We start from the raw sequence: 18,661 nt of genomic DNA, 5'->3' as shown, positions 1-18,661 counted from the left end.
CAAAGCATTTTCAAGTAGGTTTTATTTTAACAATAACTTTGAAAGCCTGCTGGAAGCAATGTACTAAGCAGCAATGCATGGACTGCTAAGATCTCAGCTTGAAATGCTCATACAAGAGCAACATTAAAAAGAAAAGCATAATAAATCTTCCTTTGTGATGATAATCTTTTGCTCTGTTCAATTTAATTGTAATAGGGAGTAACGATTAATTATTAAGTCATTAGAGAAATGTCACTATAAACAGGTTCCTGTTTTTTCTGTATCAATGTGCATGTCATACTGAGAAATTTATATTCATTCAAGCTCCAGTGATAAATGGGGATATCCAATGGAATTAATAGCAAACAACTAGAGAGTTCTGCACTTTAACTGTTCCCTGACATTTACTGCAGTTGAAGGGAAGAAAGCCTATAATAAATCAGGTTATTGTAATTTTTATCCAGTACAATTAAGATCTAATTTCATGTCTGAAGGTTTGCTATTTTGAATTTGGGATGGGGAGGAGGGCAATCATTCCCAGTCACATTTGTGTGATTAAAAAAAGGCTTCCAAGGAATTTTAATGCCAGCAAAAACCTCAAGCCAATCTTTTTGTGAGAAAGGAGTGTTGCGGAGATTACAAAATAGCATTGTGTATTCTGAAAAAGCTAGCTGAAGTACTCTTAAGGAAAAAATGTTACAGGAGCATATTTAAGTTCTTTAAATATCAAGTCATTTAAATCGGTATTTCAAGACAACCAAATAGGATCTAGAAAATACCTTCTGAGGATTACATTATGTTAACCAAATATATATTTTTGAAGTGTTTATGAAAGTTCACAGAAAATGGACTTAACTTTCTAATTGGTGCTCAAGTTAGACACCTAAACAATTACATAGCTAAGGGGTCTAATTTCTTTTTCAAAGATACTGAACGTCCAATGGGTCTTAATAATATCAGGAATTAAGTACACTAATGATCTGACTACCAAATTTTGTTCTTTATGTCATCATTCTTAGTTTAGATTAGAGTTTGAGAACATAATTCCAGATATTTTCAGGATATAAGAAAAGTCTCCACCTTTTTTCCCTTCATCACTCACTGCTACAATAACAACACATTTGTATAATGTTATTATATAGTCTGTATTCTCATTACAGTTTTCCTTGGGAACAAAATATCAAAATTTGAATGTCTGATACACAATGTCAAAGGTAGCAGATTTCTGCAGTACTCTAACCTTTTATATATTCCATATTGTTATTGGCCAGTCATTTAACTTCAGTTTGACAGTTTGCCAGGAGTACAAAACAGATTTCCAGCCAATCAAGTTATAGACTAATTTAAAAGGTCAACATAATACAATATGCTGCTGGGTTTCTGAAATTTGATCTGCTAAAATTCCAGTGCTTTATCTTTCCTGAGCCAAAGAAATTCATTCTGGATATAGCATAACCCCTAATATCAGCAGGCACAAAGTGCCAGATATGTCTATCACCTATCCATGTTGCAATACAAATTAGTTCTTGTACCACTAATCATAGCAACAAGCTAGTCGTGTCAGCAGAAACCAATAAAATTATTTTCTTTATCATGAAAATATCAAAACCATCTTTAGATCATTTACTAAAGTAAGATATTCTAACACTGGGGTTCCACGTTGGTGAGAACCAAAGAGTACAAATTTGATCTATATCACACTTGAGCATATGGTCATACTTCAGTCAAATCAGCATTTATGCCAGGCAGGAGATACTTGATCATCAGAAAAAGTTACAGCAGTTTGTTCAAATGATACCTCATCTGGCATAAATCCTATCAGGAATAAATTACCTTCACTAATTCTCTTAAAGACATTTTGTCTGCCTGAGTTTTTACAAGCTTTGCATTATTTTCCATCATGGTTTACCCATGATTTTTCTGCCCCGCAGAACCAAAGCCTAAGTTCATCATTTCAAAATGAAGTAACTAAAACTTTGATGTCTGGAGCTCTACTTTCTGTGTCACAAAGCCTACTCTCCTTGTCATCAAGGAAAAAAAATAACTATTAATTTTAAGAGGCATAAAGTAGACTCAAGTTAAGTTTTTAATAAAAACAGTCAAATAAAAATAGTTTTACCTGTAGAAAAAAAGACTTTCCACTTCTTTCTGTCCGTTTCAGTAATTCTGCTACCGTAATGTACTTGAAAGACCCCTTGAGAATAGAACCAATAGAACTCCTAATACTCTCCAATCCATTTATAATGGCATATCTATCTGCTTATAATTTAAAATGCAATTTTCTAGCTATTAAGATGACCTGTGTGCAAAATACACTTCCTAACAACACATATAAGTCTTTATTTTGAGCAAACAATTCCAATATGAAAGCAGTTGTTAAAACAACATGGATATATTAGCAAGGTGATGAACAGATACTGCAGAACTCTCAAGCTGTCTTAGAATGTGTTTGAGCAGCAAAAATTCAGAGGCAGGTCTTCAAATGCTGACCCTGCCTATCAGCTTCTTTCACATCTCCTTAGCAAAAAAATGCATTTGGCATCATCACATTATTTATTTTGGAAATGTCCTACCCTGTTTATTGCATCCTTTAGTACAAGCGATGTAACAAATTAAGTTTGTGTCTTCGCACACCTCAGTGACTACGCTAACCTCTAACCACATTTGCTTCCACACCTTTTCCTTGTGCTTGGGCTTCCATTTAGTCCTCTTCTGCTTCCCCTTTTAACCTGCTGCCTACTCCAGCTATTCTTCAGGACTTGATTTTTTTTAATTCCTTCAATAGCCTCTCCCTGTGTGTCCTGATCTGTTCCCAATCTCTATTACCACCTAATGCCAGCTCCTAACAAATCTTTATTTCCATCCCTTGCCTTTTTTTTGTCCAGGCTTGCATCTCCTCATGTCTCTCTGGCATTTGCTCATGGAAGTCCCGCTGTTTCCTCAAATTATAAAAAGATCTGCAAGTCCCTATATACAGATGATACATAAGGGACAAACCTGTCTGCTTTTGAATAAAGCAATACCTTTTGACTGCAAGGATTCTTTGAGGTTTTCCACAGAATAATAACCAAACAAAAAACAACCTCAAACAATTAGTTTTTATTTAATAAAGCCCCTATGATTAGTGCATTTAAAAGAATAGCTAAGAAATGAAAGATGAGCAACCAATATAGGTTACAACCTGAGACAAATTCTCAAAGTATGAGACTCAGCAAAATTCTGAGCAAGGGGCAATCTGAGATTCCGAGGTGGAGCCTTATTTTATTTAATCAATGTTTAAGAATAGTACAACAACTGCACGTGGCAAAAAATAATTCGTGATAGTCCAGAAGAGAGACCAACTGAGGAAGTTCAAAGGCACCTAAGTGACGCAGCAGGATGACAAATAGAAAGCACAGTTAAGAACCATGGATTCTTCACTTCAGAAGAAAGAGATATATATCACTGTGGCCAGAACACAGCTAAACAGTGTTCAACAGCCATTGGGAAAAAAATTAATTCAGTATTTCTAAGGAGTGAAATAGAAATTAACAGCTCACCAACTATGACAGCACTGTAAAACAGGTATGACCTCCTTGAATATCACTGTGTGTTCAGGCCTAATCGCCTTCCCTCAAGAAAGACACCGGGGTTTATATGCTCTGGATGGAAAGTTAGACCTTCAACAGGTTTGGATCAGATCACTTGAAGGTAATTGTGTATTTTCAGGAGAAAAACTATTCTCTCATGCATTTTATCTACTGCTCACTACCATTAAGTCTAAGATTTCTAAGACTTGCACAATACACTAGTAATAGATTTGTAACTAAAATCAATAATCATTTTCAAGTCATTTTAATAATCAAGCATAAATATTACATTAAAGGGAATTAGGGGATTGAACTCCTTTAAATTGCTCTAATGCACATTTGATTGCCTTTAACAGGAGTTGAAAGAAAAGATGGATGAGCTCCTGCCACTGATCCCAGTTCTGGAACAATACAAAACCGATGCCAAATTAATCACCCAGTTCAAGGAGGAAATTAGGAATCTGTCTACTGTCCTCACTGGGATTCAGGAAGAAATTGGTGCTTATGACTATGAGGAACTACACCAACGCGTAATCAGTTTAGAAACCAGGCTTCGAGACTGCATGAAAAAGCTCAGTAAGTTAACAATTTCATGGCAAATTTGGTCCCTTGGCTATATATTTTTAGTCGTCTCTGTATAGAAAGATAACGTTTTCTTTTTTTTGTTTGATGAAAGATTATATTCTGATCTGTGCTGCCCTAATAAAAGTCAAGAGTAACTCATCCGAAGGTCAGTCATATCATTCTAAGTTTGCACCAGTGTACCTTATATAACTATCTGCCCTACTGTATACAGAAGGAATTAAGATGGAAAATTAGAACAGACAGCAAACTTTAAAATCTAAGAGATTTACAACTGGTTGAAGAGCTACAAATATTCTTCCAAAAAAGCTCAGACAGGCATTGCTACTTGGGTCATCTTTGGGATGTCAGCATGAAAAAAAAATTAGTGGGAAATAGACTGGAATCAGTTTTCAGATGTCCACAGCATAACCCTGTGCTATGACACCAGAGAGGCCACTGACTGTACTTTTGTTAGACCTGTAATATTAGCGTTAAGAGAGATGTGCCATTCTCCAATTTGCAATACAAGATAATTAGGCTTTAAGGGAACAAAGCATGACTTTTGTAGGAAGCACAGCAACAATCCATTGTGAGCACTGCACTGTATTTACATCGGGCAGCCTCCCTCTTGGTTGCTCACACGCTGGCTTTCATTAGAAAGAGTCAAACGTTGAGCATCTCTGAAAATCAGCACGAGGCTCAGTATCAGCTACCAAAACTAAAAGCCTGAAGTATCGTTATCCTGTGTCAGCCTTAACTTCTGTTACCCAAAGGGGGATAATTAGTATCTACCTGCTTTACAACCACCATGTGGTCTCCCCTCTCCCCAACCTATCCATGGATTCTGAGACTCCTGAATGGATCGCTATTGCAATCCGGCTTGCTACAGCCAACAATCCAGCCCCTTTGTGAGAAATAAACGCTTTATAAGTAAACACTGAACATGTCTAAACTAGAAATTCCAAGGTTCGGTCCTGTGATCGGTATCTCAGTTATCAGCTGTGGGATGTTTACTTTTAAGTGCTACACATGACACAAAATACGTTATTAATTTCATAAGCAGTGCCTCTTTATTTTTGTGAGGCAATGGAATGAGAAAAATCTAGGTTAGGTTAGGCTCTTAAATAATTTATTCTCAATCTCTTTATTTTACACCAGAAATAACACAGTGATGATGGGCTAAAATACATGAAAGACTTCTTCAAACAGAAATTTCTTATGATCCTATTTTCCCCTCAGTACACACACATAATAGCACATTACTGCACTGACAGGAGGTAGTCAGGAGAAAATGGCCACACTGCAATACCGCAGCAAGCGAGAAAATACATGTAAACAGGCAGTATTTTCTGATCGCGAGCGTTCCAGTAAGTTGATTAGACACCAGAAGATCATCAACTTATCTTTAATGAGTATCTTGTGTTTTTTAGCTTTTACGGCATATTCTTGTAACATTCATTAGTGAAGTGACTACAGTATAATACACATTTTATACATCAGAATGACTAGGTATATTCACAGGGGTTATTTGCCTGTTTTTCATCCCCATTTCCCCTACTATCTATCCTGAATTCCTGCAACACATTCTATTTCTCTTGATGTACTAATGTAAAAAAAACCCTATTAAAATTACTTATATTAACAATAGAGAAAAAAATTGTATGAAATAGATTATTAAGCACATCCATTATTAAAGGGGTTTGGCCTTCTCAAGTTCTAGTAAAGATTTATTCATCTTTATTGGCATTATTCTCTGGTCTTAGATGCTTAAATGACTTTTATACTCACCTACTAATAGACTGGGTGTATTTCTGGCCTACCCCGTGTGCCTTTTAAAGTCAAAACAGCTTCAGTTAGGCTTACTGTGAGTAACTCCTGAAAGCCGGTACTGCATGTTCAGATCAGTAAGCACAAAGGAAAAACAGCTTTCACACCCACACCTTCTCCCCAGCCACATTCACCACGCTGGAGATGATCCAGATGTGACTGTCCATGCCAATCTAATGGCCAGAAGTCTATGGCAGCAGAAGGCAGACTGGCCCCAATGTGGCACAGGATCTGGCTTGAATCTTCACAGATTTTGTTGCATGTCACTATATAATTATCTAACCAGCATGTGTAATAGCTATTTTCCATTCTTCTCCCTAGCAGGTGTTTGTCAGCAATATAATGCATTATTTATATTGTCCTGGCCACTTAAAAGGGATCTTCCATCTGCACTGGCAACACTTTCAACGCTCATTAACATACAGTTGTCTTACTTTCACTGAGGTTTAATGATTACCACAGCAGTTGTGATGACTGAAACTTATTCCTTGTCTTTGGAATAAGAGAAAATTAAGGCCAAAGCTACTGAGAAATTTGTCCACAAAACTTTAAAAGGGTGCACACAATTAAACACGTAGGAATAGGGTGCATATGACTGCACACACCACAAATTCACATACACTTATGCACGTATGGGTTCTTTGCTGGCAGTCATGTAAGGCATGTGCATTTATAAGAGAATGCAGGTTGCACAGTATGCTGAGGACCCTCCTATTCTTGTCATAATGCATTTATGAAATTTGATAAAAAATTACATGGGTAGCATTCATAGAAGCCAATACTCTGCCAAATGTTGTTTATGAAATATGAAGAAATAATTAGAGTAGATACTAGATTAGTAGATTTTGGTTAGAAATTCAGAAGCAGAATATATCCAAAGAAATGCTGTCACCTCAGTGTTAGAAGAGGTATTAGCGCAGGTGTAAGATTACATTATTGACAGCAGTGTACTTTTCCTTCCAAAGCATCATCCCCTTTGGGATTTGAAGAACTTTACAAGCAGTATTTAGTACAAAACTGTGCAATAGAGATATATATTATTATTCCCATTTTGTAGATGAAGGGACAAGCAGCCCAGGAGGATAAATGACTTTCCAAAAGATTGCACAGCAAGTCATTGCACACATGCAGAGGAATCCAGAGGCTTCCTCTCTGCAAGCTCTAATAACTAGACTATAGTGCATCCTCGATTTGTATTATTCAGGATAACAGACACACACCCATTAAGTAAGAACCAATTCTTCATTCCCTCACATTAAAAAGTTATGACAAATTTGACCATAAGCAGAAAACTGCAAGTAGTAAAACACTTGGAAGTCATTTGTGCAACCACTGAAAAAAATACTCACTTCATTTTCCCTATTTATAACCTAAAATAAATAATGATGCTTAGAAAAACTTCAAGAGAATGTTTTGATTTTATTTCCCTTGCAAACCCTTCTATAAATCATACACTCACTTGGTATATATAGCAGCTCATTTGTGTCACAGAGGCTGGGACTACCAATTACCTGCTCCTTGCTATCTTCAAAACAGCTCCTATCCAATTGGTCTCTCACAACCTTCTCCTGCCATTTGCTCACTTTGGAGCAGCTTTCCAGATGTGTTCTGCCCTACAGATTTTCCCAGCCTACAGGGGCAGTACATCTACTTTTCTTTTTTAACAGTCACTTCACGCTCAACTTCTTCCTTAATATAAATAAATACGGGAAATCACAAACAGAGTTCACAGTACAAAACTGTTACAAGAGATGAATCAAGCCATAAACACCCAGATTGTGCATGATACAGTGTTCCTTGTACAGTTCAATTTAAGATGGATAAACACTCAGAGGCTTGATTTTTCCAATTACTATAATCAGTTATGGTTGGGATTTTCTAATGTAGGCAGCTGCTTCTTTCAAAGTCAAGGGAAAGTTAAAGAGACTGAGTGCTTCTAAAAATCCCACTTTTTTCTGTATAACCCCACCTGAATGTCTTAGTGGTGGAAAAAATGCCTAGAAATATCAGGTTTTTTCTTTTTTCTTAGTGTTCCTGAACTTCCTGACATTTCCTAGGATGAAGATGTATTTGATCTACCTTCTCAGTAGCATCTGGTTCTTCTCCTGTCAGGGAATTAAAGAGCAGAGGTTTGCTATAAACCAAAACATTTCAACCAGTAAAACAAAGCTTTCCTGCCATCACAAGAGTTATTTCCTCATCCACATATGTTCCCTTCTGCCAGGAAAAAAAAAAAACCAAAAAACAAAAACAAAAGGAAAGGAACAAAACAAAAGCAGCAAAAACAAGGAGGAAAGGGGGGGGGGGGGTTTAGAATCATAGAATAGTTTTGGGTTGGAAGGGACCTTTAAACGTCATCTACTGCAATAAGCAAGGACAGCTTCAACTAGACCAGGTTGCTCAGAGCCCCGTCCAATCTGACCTTGAATGTTTCCAGGGACGGGGCATCTACCACCTTTCCAGGCAACCTGTGCTAGCGTTTCACCATCCTCATTGTAAAAAATTTCTTCCTTATATCTAGTTGAAATCTACCATCTTTTCATTTACAACCATTACCCCTTGGCCCTATTGCAACAGGCCCTGCTAAAAAGTATGTCCCCATCTTTCTTATAAGCCCCCTTTAAGTACTGAAAGGCTGCGATAAGGTCTCCCTGGGGCCTTTTCTTCAGGCTGAACAACTGCAACTCTCTCAGACTGTCGTCCCAGCAGAAGGGCTCTGGCCCTCTGATCATTTTTGTGGCCCTCCTTTGGACCCGCTCCAGCAGGTCCATGTCTGTCTTACATTGGGGACTCCAGACCTGGATGCAGGACTCCAGGACTCACCAGAGTGGAGTAGAGGGGCAGAAGCACCTCCCTCAACCTGCTGGCCATGCTTCTTTTCATGCAGCCCAGGTTTCAGTTGGCCTTTTGGACTACAAGTGCACATTGCCAGCTCACGTCCAGCTTTTCATCCACCAGTACCCCCAAGTCCTTCTTGGCAGGTCTGCTCTCAATCCCTTTGCCCCCCAGCCTGTACTGATACTGGGGCTGCCCCGACCCAGGTGCAGGACCCTGCACTTGGCCTTGTTGAACCTCACGGGGTTCACATGGGCCCACTTTCCAAGTTAGTCCAGGTCCCTCTGGATGGCATCCTATCCCCAGGTGTATTAACCGCAGTACTCAGCTTGATGTCATCTGCAAACTTGCTGAGAGTGCACTTAATCCCACTGTCTATGTCATTGGTGAAGATATTAAACAGTACTGGTCCCAATACGGACCCCTGAGGGACACCACTTGTCACCAATCTCCATCTGGACCAATACCCTCTGGGTGCAACCATCCAACCAATTCCTCATCCACCAAACAGTCCACCCATCAAATCCATACCTCTCCAATTCAGAGAGAAGGATGTTGTGGGGGACCATGTCAAGGGCCTTACAGAAGTCCAGATAGACATGTGTAGCTCTTCCCTTGACCACTGATGTAGTCACTCCATCACAGAAGGCCACTAGGTTGTTCAGGCAGAACTTGCCCTTGGTGAAGCCATGCTGGCTGTCTTGAATCACCTCCCTGTCCTCCATGTGCCTTAGCACAGCTTCTGGGAGGGTCCGTTCCATGACGTTTCCAGGCACAGAAGTGCAGCTGACAGGTCAGTAGTTCCCACGTTCCTCCTTTCTACCCTGTTTAAAAATGGGTACAATGTTTCTCCTTTTCCAGTCACACTTGGGACTTCACTTGACTGCCACAACTTTTCAAATAGCATGGAGAGTTGGTTGGCAACATCATCAGACAATTACCTCAGGACTCTGGGATGCATCTCATCAGGTCCCATAGACTTACGTATGTTCAGATTCCTCAGGTGGTCACAAACCTGACAGTGGGAGGGATTTTACTCCCCCAGTCCCTTGTCTTGTGGTCCATCCACTCAAGAGGTGTGGGAAGAGAGAACGCCAGTGAAGACTGAGGCAAAAAAGTTGTTGAGTACCTCACAGCCTTCCCCTTGTCCATTGTTAACAGTTTGCCAGGCTTGCTCATGACGGGGCTACACTTTCTTTGACCTTTCTTTTCTGGCTGACATACCTGTAGAAGCCCTTCTTATTATTCTTCACTTCCCTTGCCAAGTTTAGGTCCACCCACACCTTTGGCTTGCTGGCCCCATCCCTACACAACTGGGCAGTGTCCCTATACTCTTCCCAGGATACCTGTGTCCCTGCCTCCACTCCCTGTGCATCTTCTTTCTTGCCCTTTCGTTTGACCAGCAGGTCTTGACTCAGCCATGCCAGTCTCTTGCCTTCCTTTCCTGGTTTCTTACACCTGGGGATTGAGAGCTCTTGCACACTGTGGAAAGCATCCTTAAAGATCTGCCAGCTCCATTCTGCTCCCTTGCCCCTAAAGACAGTTTCCAAGGGGGTCCTATTGACTAACTCCTTGAAGAGCTGGAATTTTGCTTTCCTAAAATTCAGGGTCCTGAATTTACTCTTTGCCTGACCCACATCCCTCAGGATTGTGATCTCCACCAGTGCATGATCACTGCAGCCCAGGCTGCCTCCAATCTTAATGTCACCAATTAGCTCTCTTGCGTTGGTGACTGACAGGTCCAGTACCGCATCCCCTCTGGTAGGGCTATCTATTACCTGGCTTAAAAAGTTATTCTCAATGCATTCCAGGAGTCTCCTGGATTGCCTATGGCTCACTGTGCTACATTTCCAGCAGATGTTGGGGTGGATGAAGTCCCCCAGCAGGATGAGAGCCTGCAAATGCAATGCCTCCTGTAGCTGGAGTAAGAAGGCTTCGTCAATAGGCACCCTTGATCAGGCAGCCTGTAGTAGACACCAACTACTAGGTTCCCTTTGTTGCCTCAGTCTCTAATTCTTAGCCATAAGCTTTCAACCTGCTCATGGCTATTCTTCAGAGACAGCTCTTCACTCTATCCATTTTTGATGTAGAGGGCAATGCCTCTGCCCCTCCTTCCTCGTCTGCCCCTCCTAATAGCCTGTAGCCATCGATAGCCACACTCCAGTCATGGGATTCATCCCACCAAGTTTCAGTAACGGCAACTAGGTCACAGCTTTCTAGCAGCATGGTGGCTTCCAACTCCTCCTGTTTGTTGTCACGCTGCACGCATTGGTGTAGAGGCACTTCTGCTGGGCTCTCAGCCGTGTCACCTTCTAAGAGGAACACCCCTTAATTCCTTTGAGGTGTTCCCCTGTTGGCTCCTACTACCTCAGGAGCCCTGGCTCATCTCCATAGAAATTCAAGTGTTTTGGCCGTGTTAAAAAAGAGCACAGGCCAGCTTTAATTCTCAGCCACCTCACTGCTATGGAAAATTCATAGCACAGAAGTGTTTCCCATTTCGCATGACATTTACCTATGTTCTATTTGCCTGCATAGAAAATGAGCTAAAGAAAAGTCTCAGCTGGAAACTAATTGAATTTTTTTTTATTTCAGACTCCCAGACTTGCCATGCCACAAGTGTGTTAAGTAAATGATCCTGCCTTTCGATATGTTAGTATCATCATTCCCTAGCAAGTTGAAAATGCTTACAATCACACAGAAAACTCACCCTGTTTTCTCAGTGAACTGTTAAACATTTGGTATCAAATGCAAGATCAGGCTTGGGCAAGCTATAAGGGAATTATCTTTATAAAGTCAGTATTGCTAATTATTTCAGTGTTAAAGAAACAGATTGATAAACTGCATATTGTAGTAAAATGCCATCAAAATGCTGTGATATTCATCTAGAATAAATTATTTAATCATATAAGTAAGTCAATGATACTTCGGCACAGACAGCACACTTACAATGAGCAAAACATTTATAGGTCTGCTATAGAGAATGGGTAGACACATTTGAAGGTAGGGCTCCAAAACCAGAACTGGAGAAAACAACCATACTTTTCTCTTGAAGAAAGGGAAATTAGTTTTACAGTTTACTCAATTGAATTCACTCGATTCTCTTAACTTCTGACCAAATATTGAAAGCAATGGTGCATTAGAGGACTGTCTGAAGGTTTGACAGAATAAACTGTGAATTTCAGAGGGATGTCAGTGAGAAGGGGAAGACAATTTAGCCTCAATTACGTTTTCCTAGTTTCACATTTCCCTGCTTCATCAGTCAGCAATAGGTCCACTGTATTCACAAGACCAGTATTTAACAAGCCAGTCAGCCAAGACTTGCTTTGGGGCCTTGTCCTGTTCTTTCAAGCAGTTCTTTCTGAACTGAGAGGACTTACTGATAAGGGGTTCCAGTCCACACGTGTCTGGAAGCAATGCTTTGAGTTCTGTCTACGCAAAAGAAAAGAGAGATGACACTCACGTATGTAGCCCTGAAAGTTTTTCAAATTAACAGAAGAGTGAGATTCTGAAACAATCTTCAGTTGGAGTAAGGGTGAGGATAGGCAAGTGCAAACAGTATTTCCCCATTTTTAAAATCACATTAATAATTTTATAACAAGGCTGTCTGCAATAGCAGGTTACTAGACTTACACGACCAGAATTTTGGTGAAGACTACATATATTAAGCTCCTGTGCCCAAGGATTTCCTAGCTCTAAGGAGGCTGTCATGACAAGACAGAGGTGGGCACTGACAGCTCTGCTGCTTCCTTCTTACTGCCCACGCTGTCAGCAAGTGGGCCAACAGACCTCAGGTACTGCTGAGGTTTACAACAGAAACCTGCTGATGAATTATCACTACAATGGGAATGGCTACCATACATAGAAAAAATACTTGTAGTATTATTCCTTATTTTTGGATATCAGTTCCATCAAGTTATATCACAAATAAGCAGATTTATGGGCTTCTGTTTAATGAACAGGGAAAAGAAAAGATCAGACATACTACAGGGCAGGAGAACCAAAAAAAAAAAAAATCCTCATGCCTCTTACAAGATGCTCTGTTTTGTTATGCTGAAAAGAGAAGCTTTGTCACTTTCTCAGTCAGCTGTCCCTCAGCTGTATAGCAAATCTCCTAACGATCTTCCTTTCTTGATATCACTACATGCTATTTGGGAATAAAAATTTAATCGCATAAACATACCCTGACTCAAACTGCCAATCATTCAGTGGCTGAAGTACAATGTCACCTCTTTTTTAACATTGAACAGTCTCCCAATACATTTTGAAAGATCTGTCTTTAAAAGCATCTGACTTGCATCACAGGGCAAAGCAGCTCAGTTTGTATAGTTTAAACCAAATCAAGACTGAAGAGGTTTATTAATTATTAACAACATGTAATTAAGTTTCAATCAGTGAACTATATGTTCAGGATCAATACAAGTAATACAACAGATGAACTACATTACTAGACACTTAAGAAACCTTAATACAACTACAAATTTCCAAACACCCTTCTCTAGCTAGAATCAAAAAGCTCCAGTCACACATGGCGCCCCACGCGCACAAACGCTCGTGGAGTTATGTGTGCACACCCCCCACAACAGTCGGTATGGGCTACAAGGTGGGCTCTGTGACCACCCCCACATCTCTGCCACAGGCTCTTCTGTAAGTTTTGTCTGTTCAGAAGCGAAATTTCACAGCTCACTTTTGATTCCCCATTTAGCTTTCTGGATATTGTTTTAAATAGAAGAAATAGCGTTTCAGTATTCCAAATTTTTTGCTTATGTTTTCCTACTAATTTCTATTCTGTGTTTTAAAGGCACCAATTAGTATACCCTTTAACTCGTACATTCATCGTAGTTTTGTTACCTTAAAAGCTACAACTTCAGAATTATTTTTTTCCTGCTTTCTTTCTACTTGTTATTTTTCTGATTTTATTCCAAATTAAATATTCCAAATCCAAGCCCTCTGAAGGTCTGCATTTACCCTCATGCCCATCTCTGAGACTATTTACTAACATATCACCTAAAAATAAAAGCCTTCACCTAGATAGGATATAGTCCTCTACCTTCCAAGCTAATAGCAGTTCATTGCTGTAGAAAAACAGCACTCAGCACACAATACTAGCAGCCTATCTACAAAAAAAAATACAGAATAAAAAATTATGTACTATGATAACCAACTGTAGAAAACCTGTAAGATTCCTTAAAATGGGAAATTCCAAAATATCTTCAAAAGATTGTAAGATACATCTTGTTGAGATATGCAAATAATAATGCCTTTGAATTGACCCAGAAAACAGATGCAGCCTATCTTGCTCATTGAAGTCTCAGCATGTACTCGGTTATCTTCATTTCCATTACACCCCACTTCCCTGGCCATGAACGAAATCCCCGCGAGCAGCCCCTGAGTTGTCACCACAGCATTAACCCCCTTCTAATTGACTGAAACAGGCTTGCACAATACATTCCTTGCCAGTTACATAAAGTAGAAAATCCAGCCTTGATGCGACCTTCTCTTTTGAACTGAATAAATTCACTCTCAACACCAGATGCATTTTGTTTTCCACATTTCCTAGATAGATAGGGTTACACAATACAGCACAACCACGTATTACAGAGAAGCACTTATTTTTAAATTAAAAAAATAGGTGAAATGTGTCACCACTTTTTACATTCTTATGGACTATATTTTCTGCAAAAACATGCTATTTCACCTAATCGCCTACAACATCACTGTATGATATTAAGCCTCTTGGTAAACATACGAATTCCACCGGGGACTTGTTGTTAATAGGTATGTTATTAATGTCCCCTAAAATATAGATTTTTGGATTGTTAGGAAGGTCAGCATCCAAGATCATATCGACTCTCATTATTTCCTCCTAGACAGTCTAATATGAGCCTAATGGATTAGAAGCCAACTGATACAGCCAAGGTTGCTGAATAATTCTTATATTTGCTTTCTTAACTTCAGAGTAGTACTGGAACAGTAACCACACGGCAGTGAGTCACAGGCATTTGGGTACAGCTATACATTTTGCATACAAGCTCATTTTTTCCTGTCTGCCCGTAACCTCCTTGTTACCCTGGTCAATGGAAAACTGAAACATCCATCAATCCTAGCCTTGCACTGAACATTCTGAAAGGCAAAAGCAAGGGGACTTTATGCCTTCTTTTCATTTATTATTAAGTGTTACTCATTTCAGCTCAGAATTCATTTTACTAGGTTGTATTTTTCTTTATGCCCAGAAAATGTAACTGTGCTTTAATATATATAAAACCAAAAATATACACAAATAAATGTTTATCTCTATATTTTTACATATTTATAGTACTGCCTCATATGTAAAAGTTCATATGGTGACGATGACAATCCATCTTCAACATAAGCCTGAAACCCCTGGAGCCACTATTTAGTTTAGAGCAATTGGTCTTGTGCTCTGACTGATGTCAAGGGGAGTTGTGTAATTATTTGCATTAATGCATTTGTTTTTCTAATTTCAGCATGTGGCAAATTGATGAAAATTACAGGCCCCATTACAGTCAAGATATCTGGAACCCGATTTGGAGCCTGGATGACAGATCCATTAGCATCAGAGAAAAATAACCGAGTATGTTAAGGCACTGAATATCTTTGTGTCATTCTGGAGTCTTACTTGCTTTATTTTAATCTTTTAAAAGAGATTTTTCCCCCTAGGAGGTTACACTGACCAGCATGTTTCTTCTTCCCTCATTTTCACTGTTAAACATCAGACAAAAAGCAACAGCTTTTGTGCAAAAATATCCATCGACAAAAGTGAGCTAAGCACCTTTGTGCCATTTCCTTTAACTGTTTCAGGGATGACATACCACCCGTTCTGAATCAACTACACAATTTTTTTCTTCCTACCATATTTGATTGAGCTGGGGTCTTTAAGAACCCAAGTACTGTAACACAACCATCAACACTTCTACCAAAAGCATAACCCATAACACAGCACAGTCAAAATTTGCAGGATTAGGCCCCATATAAGCTGCACTCAGAACATTTGCCACCTCAGACCCAAGTTCTGTTATTCTTTGGATCTACAATAGGATCTCAAACTGGCCACAGCTTTGAGGAGGTGGTCTCTCCATCAAAGGGCTTTTGAAGTCAAAACACTAGGTTTCATTTGTATGAGACCCACAAGGTTAATTTTTTGAATGCATAAAAAGCCAAATGCAATAAAAAAGGCAACATACAAATGGCAATTAGTAGCTAAAGATTTGCGTGCAGCTCTCCCCTACCCGCTGTGCCTATTCAGGTTCACTACTCACCCCAGGAATCTCAATTACCTTTATGAGAGCAGCAAACTCTGCTCAGCCCCATCTCGTCCTGAGGAAGCTTCCTCTGCCACCTCAGAGCGCCAGTGGTGGCTCCAGGCGCATCCTCATGGGCCATCACCTCCACCAGCACCTGCTCCTGCTGTGGTCCCCCCCTGCACACCCTGCAGCCCCCTCCCCAGACAGCCTCCACGTTCCCCACCACCACCACCCTCTTAAAGCAACACAAAGACTACTCGTGCACGCAAGTTAGAACCATACCCCTCACAGCATCTCAACTAGTAGGAAGATGGGGAGCTGAACTGGCGTTTATACAAATATTTTCTTAATGCCATTTTTGAAATTGGCACAAAAATATCTCCAGAAATTATTCTGTTCTTTCAATAGTCAGGATTTGATTTGTCCTCTGACAAACTAAAAGGAGAAAAGGCAAAATGCATGAATGAAAAAATGGGGGAATGGAAGTTGGCATATAAAACATTAAAAAAAAAAGTATTGATTTTGCTTTGTTTTGTTTTAAGGGGAAAAATGGTTCCTAAACTTTACCGATTTCATTGCTATTGTATTTGGTTTATTTACTAAGAATACTCTATTTTTTCACTGATTAGAGGTTCAGCTGAAGAAAATTCATAAGCATAAATCCAAGCTTAGCTCACATGCCATCTCCCATCTCTCTCTTTGATTATTAGTCTAGGGAAATATCTTTAAGCCAGCCCTTTATAGAAGAGACCCAAACACTGAATAATCAAAAATTAAATTTCTCTGAAAATGCAGACACTGTAGTAACAGTCTTCTTGAGAGTTCACCTGTATAGGTAAGTTTTGCTTCAGAAATTCAAGGGTTCCTCATGCTTCTGTAAGAGGAATGTGGAAAATATTGTACTTGATAGCCTGCTGCACACCTAAAACCTTTTTTTTTTTTCCTTCTTTTTCTGCAATGTATCCATCATGCCACATCATGATCACGTACCACAGATTGTGCTCCAGGTGTTTACTCCCAATCTTTGTTTTCTTTCCAGGTCTGGTACATGGATAGTTACACTAACAATAAAATTGTCCGTGAATATAAATCAATTGCAGACTTTGTCAGTGGGGCTGAATCAAGGACATACAACCTTCCATTCAAATGGGCAGGAACCAACCATGTTGTCTACAACGGCTCCCTCTATTTCAACAAGTATCAGAGCAACATCATCATCAAATACAGCTTTGACACTGGGCGGGTGCTTGCACAGCGTAGCCTCGAGTATGCTGGCTTTCACAATGTCTACCCTTACACCTGGGGTGGCTTTTCTGATATTGACCTGATGGCAGATGAAATTGGGCTATGGGCTGTGTATGCCACCAACCAGAATGCAGGCAACATTGTCATCAGCCAGCTAAACCAGGATACGCTGGAGGTGCTGAAGAGCTGGAGCACAGGCTACCCAAAGAGAAGTGCTGGAGAATCCTTCATGATCTGCGGCACCTTGTACGTTACTAACTCTCACTTAACAGGAGCCAAGGTCTACTATTCTTATTCCACAAAAACCTCCACTTATGAGTACACAGACATTCCTTTCCATAATCAGTATTTTCATATATCCATGCTTGACTACAATGCAAGAGATAGAGCTCTCTATGCCTGGAATAACGGACATCAAGTCCTGTTTAACGTCACCCTTTTCCATGTCATTAAAACTGAAGATGACACATAATTTTCTTTCCCTTCCCTTTCCCTCACCTTCCTCTCTCAAAGCAGTGTCATTTGTGATAAACTCTAAAAGCATCCATCTTTCTCAGTTCCTTTTAATTTACATTTCTTTTTTCATTACGGAAAAGCAACATTTTTTACCATATAATGCATTTCAAATATGGCTGAGCCTGTCAAAAATGACCTGTTGGAAATAAAAGCATCTTAACTCATGATTCTACAAGGTCTGTCAAGACCTTGTCTTGAAAAGCACTAAAGAGGATTTAAGTGGCTAAAGACAGTTTTAAAAAGATTATGATCTGCCTTATTTTAGAGTCAGAGACTAATGGTGGCTTAAATGCATGAATGTCTTTTTTTACCTCATTTTTGTTTTTAATCTATTGCTCAACTTCAGGATATATTTTGGTAGTGTCAGACACATATTGCACATTGTATTTTTTTATTTATTCTAAAAGAAAAATTTAGGAATTTAATTTACTTGGACATGGAGTAATGTTCATTTTGCCATCACCCAATTTCAGATGTGGTGCTGTACAGTATGTTTTTAAATCTCTTGCAAACATTTTATCAACAGTATGTATTTCTACCATTGTAACCACCATTGTGCAATTGTATCTCTTCACTTATGTGAAAGTAAACTAAGTACTATTTTTTATAAAATATATTGAAGCTTAATTGCGGTTCTGGCTATGGGTCAATTTAAAATGGTAAAAATCTGAGAAAAAGTTGTTATTTCTGAGAAAGACCAATAGTTTCTCAGGAACACAATCCCTGTTCTCAGCCTTGGTAGTCCACTTATTCACCACTGCTGCTTACTGGCAAATTTGCAACTTTGAAGCCTCATCCCAGTCCCAGCTTTACAACTGTTTGCCCTGCCCAACTTTTATCTTACGCTGCTGGCTTCTCTCTATC

General features: G+C 39.4%; 1 protein-coding gene across 1 annotated transcript in view; it reads left to right on the top strand.

Moving 5' to 3' along the window:
• OLFM3 (olfactomedin 3) overlaps positions 1–18,428 on the top strand; it is a 25,987-nt gene extending 7,559 nt beyond the window's left edge. Inside the window, exons 3-7 of the mRNA XM_009884778.1 lie at positions 1–14; positions 682–722; positions 3,908–4,124; positions 15,260–15,366; positions 17,076–18,428. The exon at positions 1–14 is cut by the window's left edge and continues 113 nt beyond it. Coding sequence (XP_009883080.1) covers positions 1–14; positions 682–722; positions 3,908–4,124; positions 15,260–15,366; positions 17,076–17,753 — 1,057 coding nt within the window. The 3' untranslated portion in view covers positions 17,754–18,428. The remainder of the gene's footprint in view (positions 15–681; positions 723–3,907; positions 4,125–15,259; positions 15,367–17,075) is intronic.
• The last annotated feature ends 233 nt before the right edge of the window (positions 18,429–18,661 follow it).

Source organism: Charadrius vociferus, unplaced genomic scaffold (genome assembly GCF_000708025.1).
Source record: "Charadrius vociferus isolate BGI_N301 unplaced genomic scaffold, ASM70802v2 scaffold163, whole genome shotgun sequence".
Lineage (NCBI taxonomy): Eukaryota > Metazoa > Chordata > Aves > Charadriiformes > Charadriidae > Charadrius > Charadrius vociferus.
The sequence above is the reverse complement of the archived record's forward strand: the minus strand, read 5'-3'. Positions and strand labels throughout refer to the sequence as shown.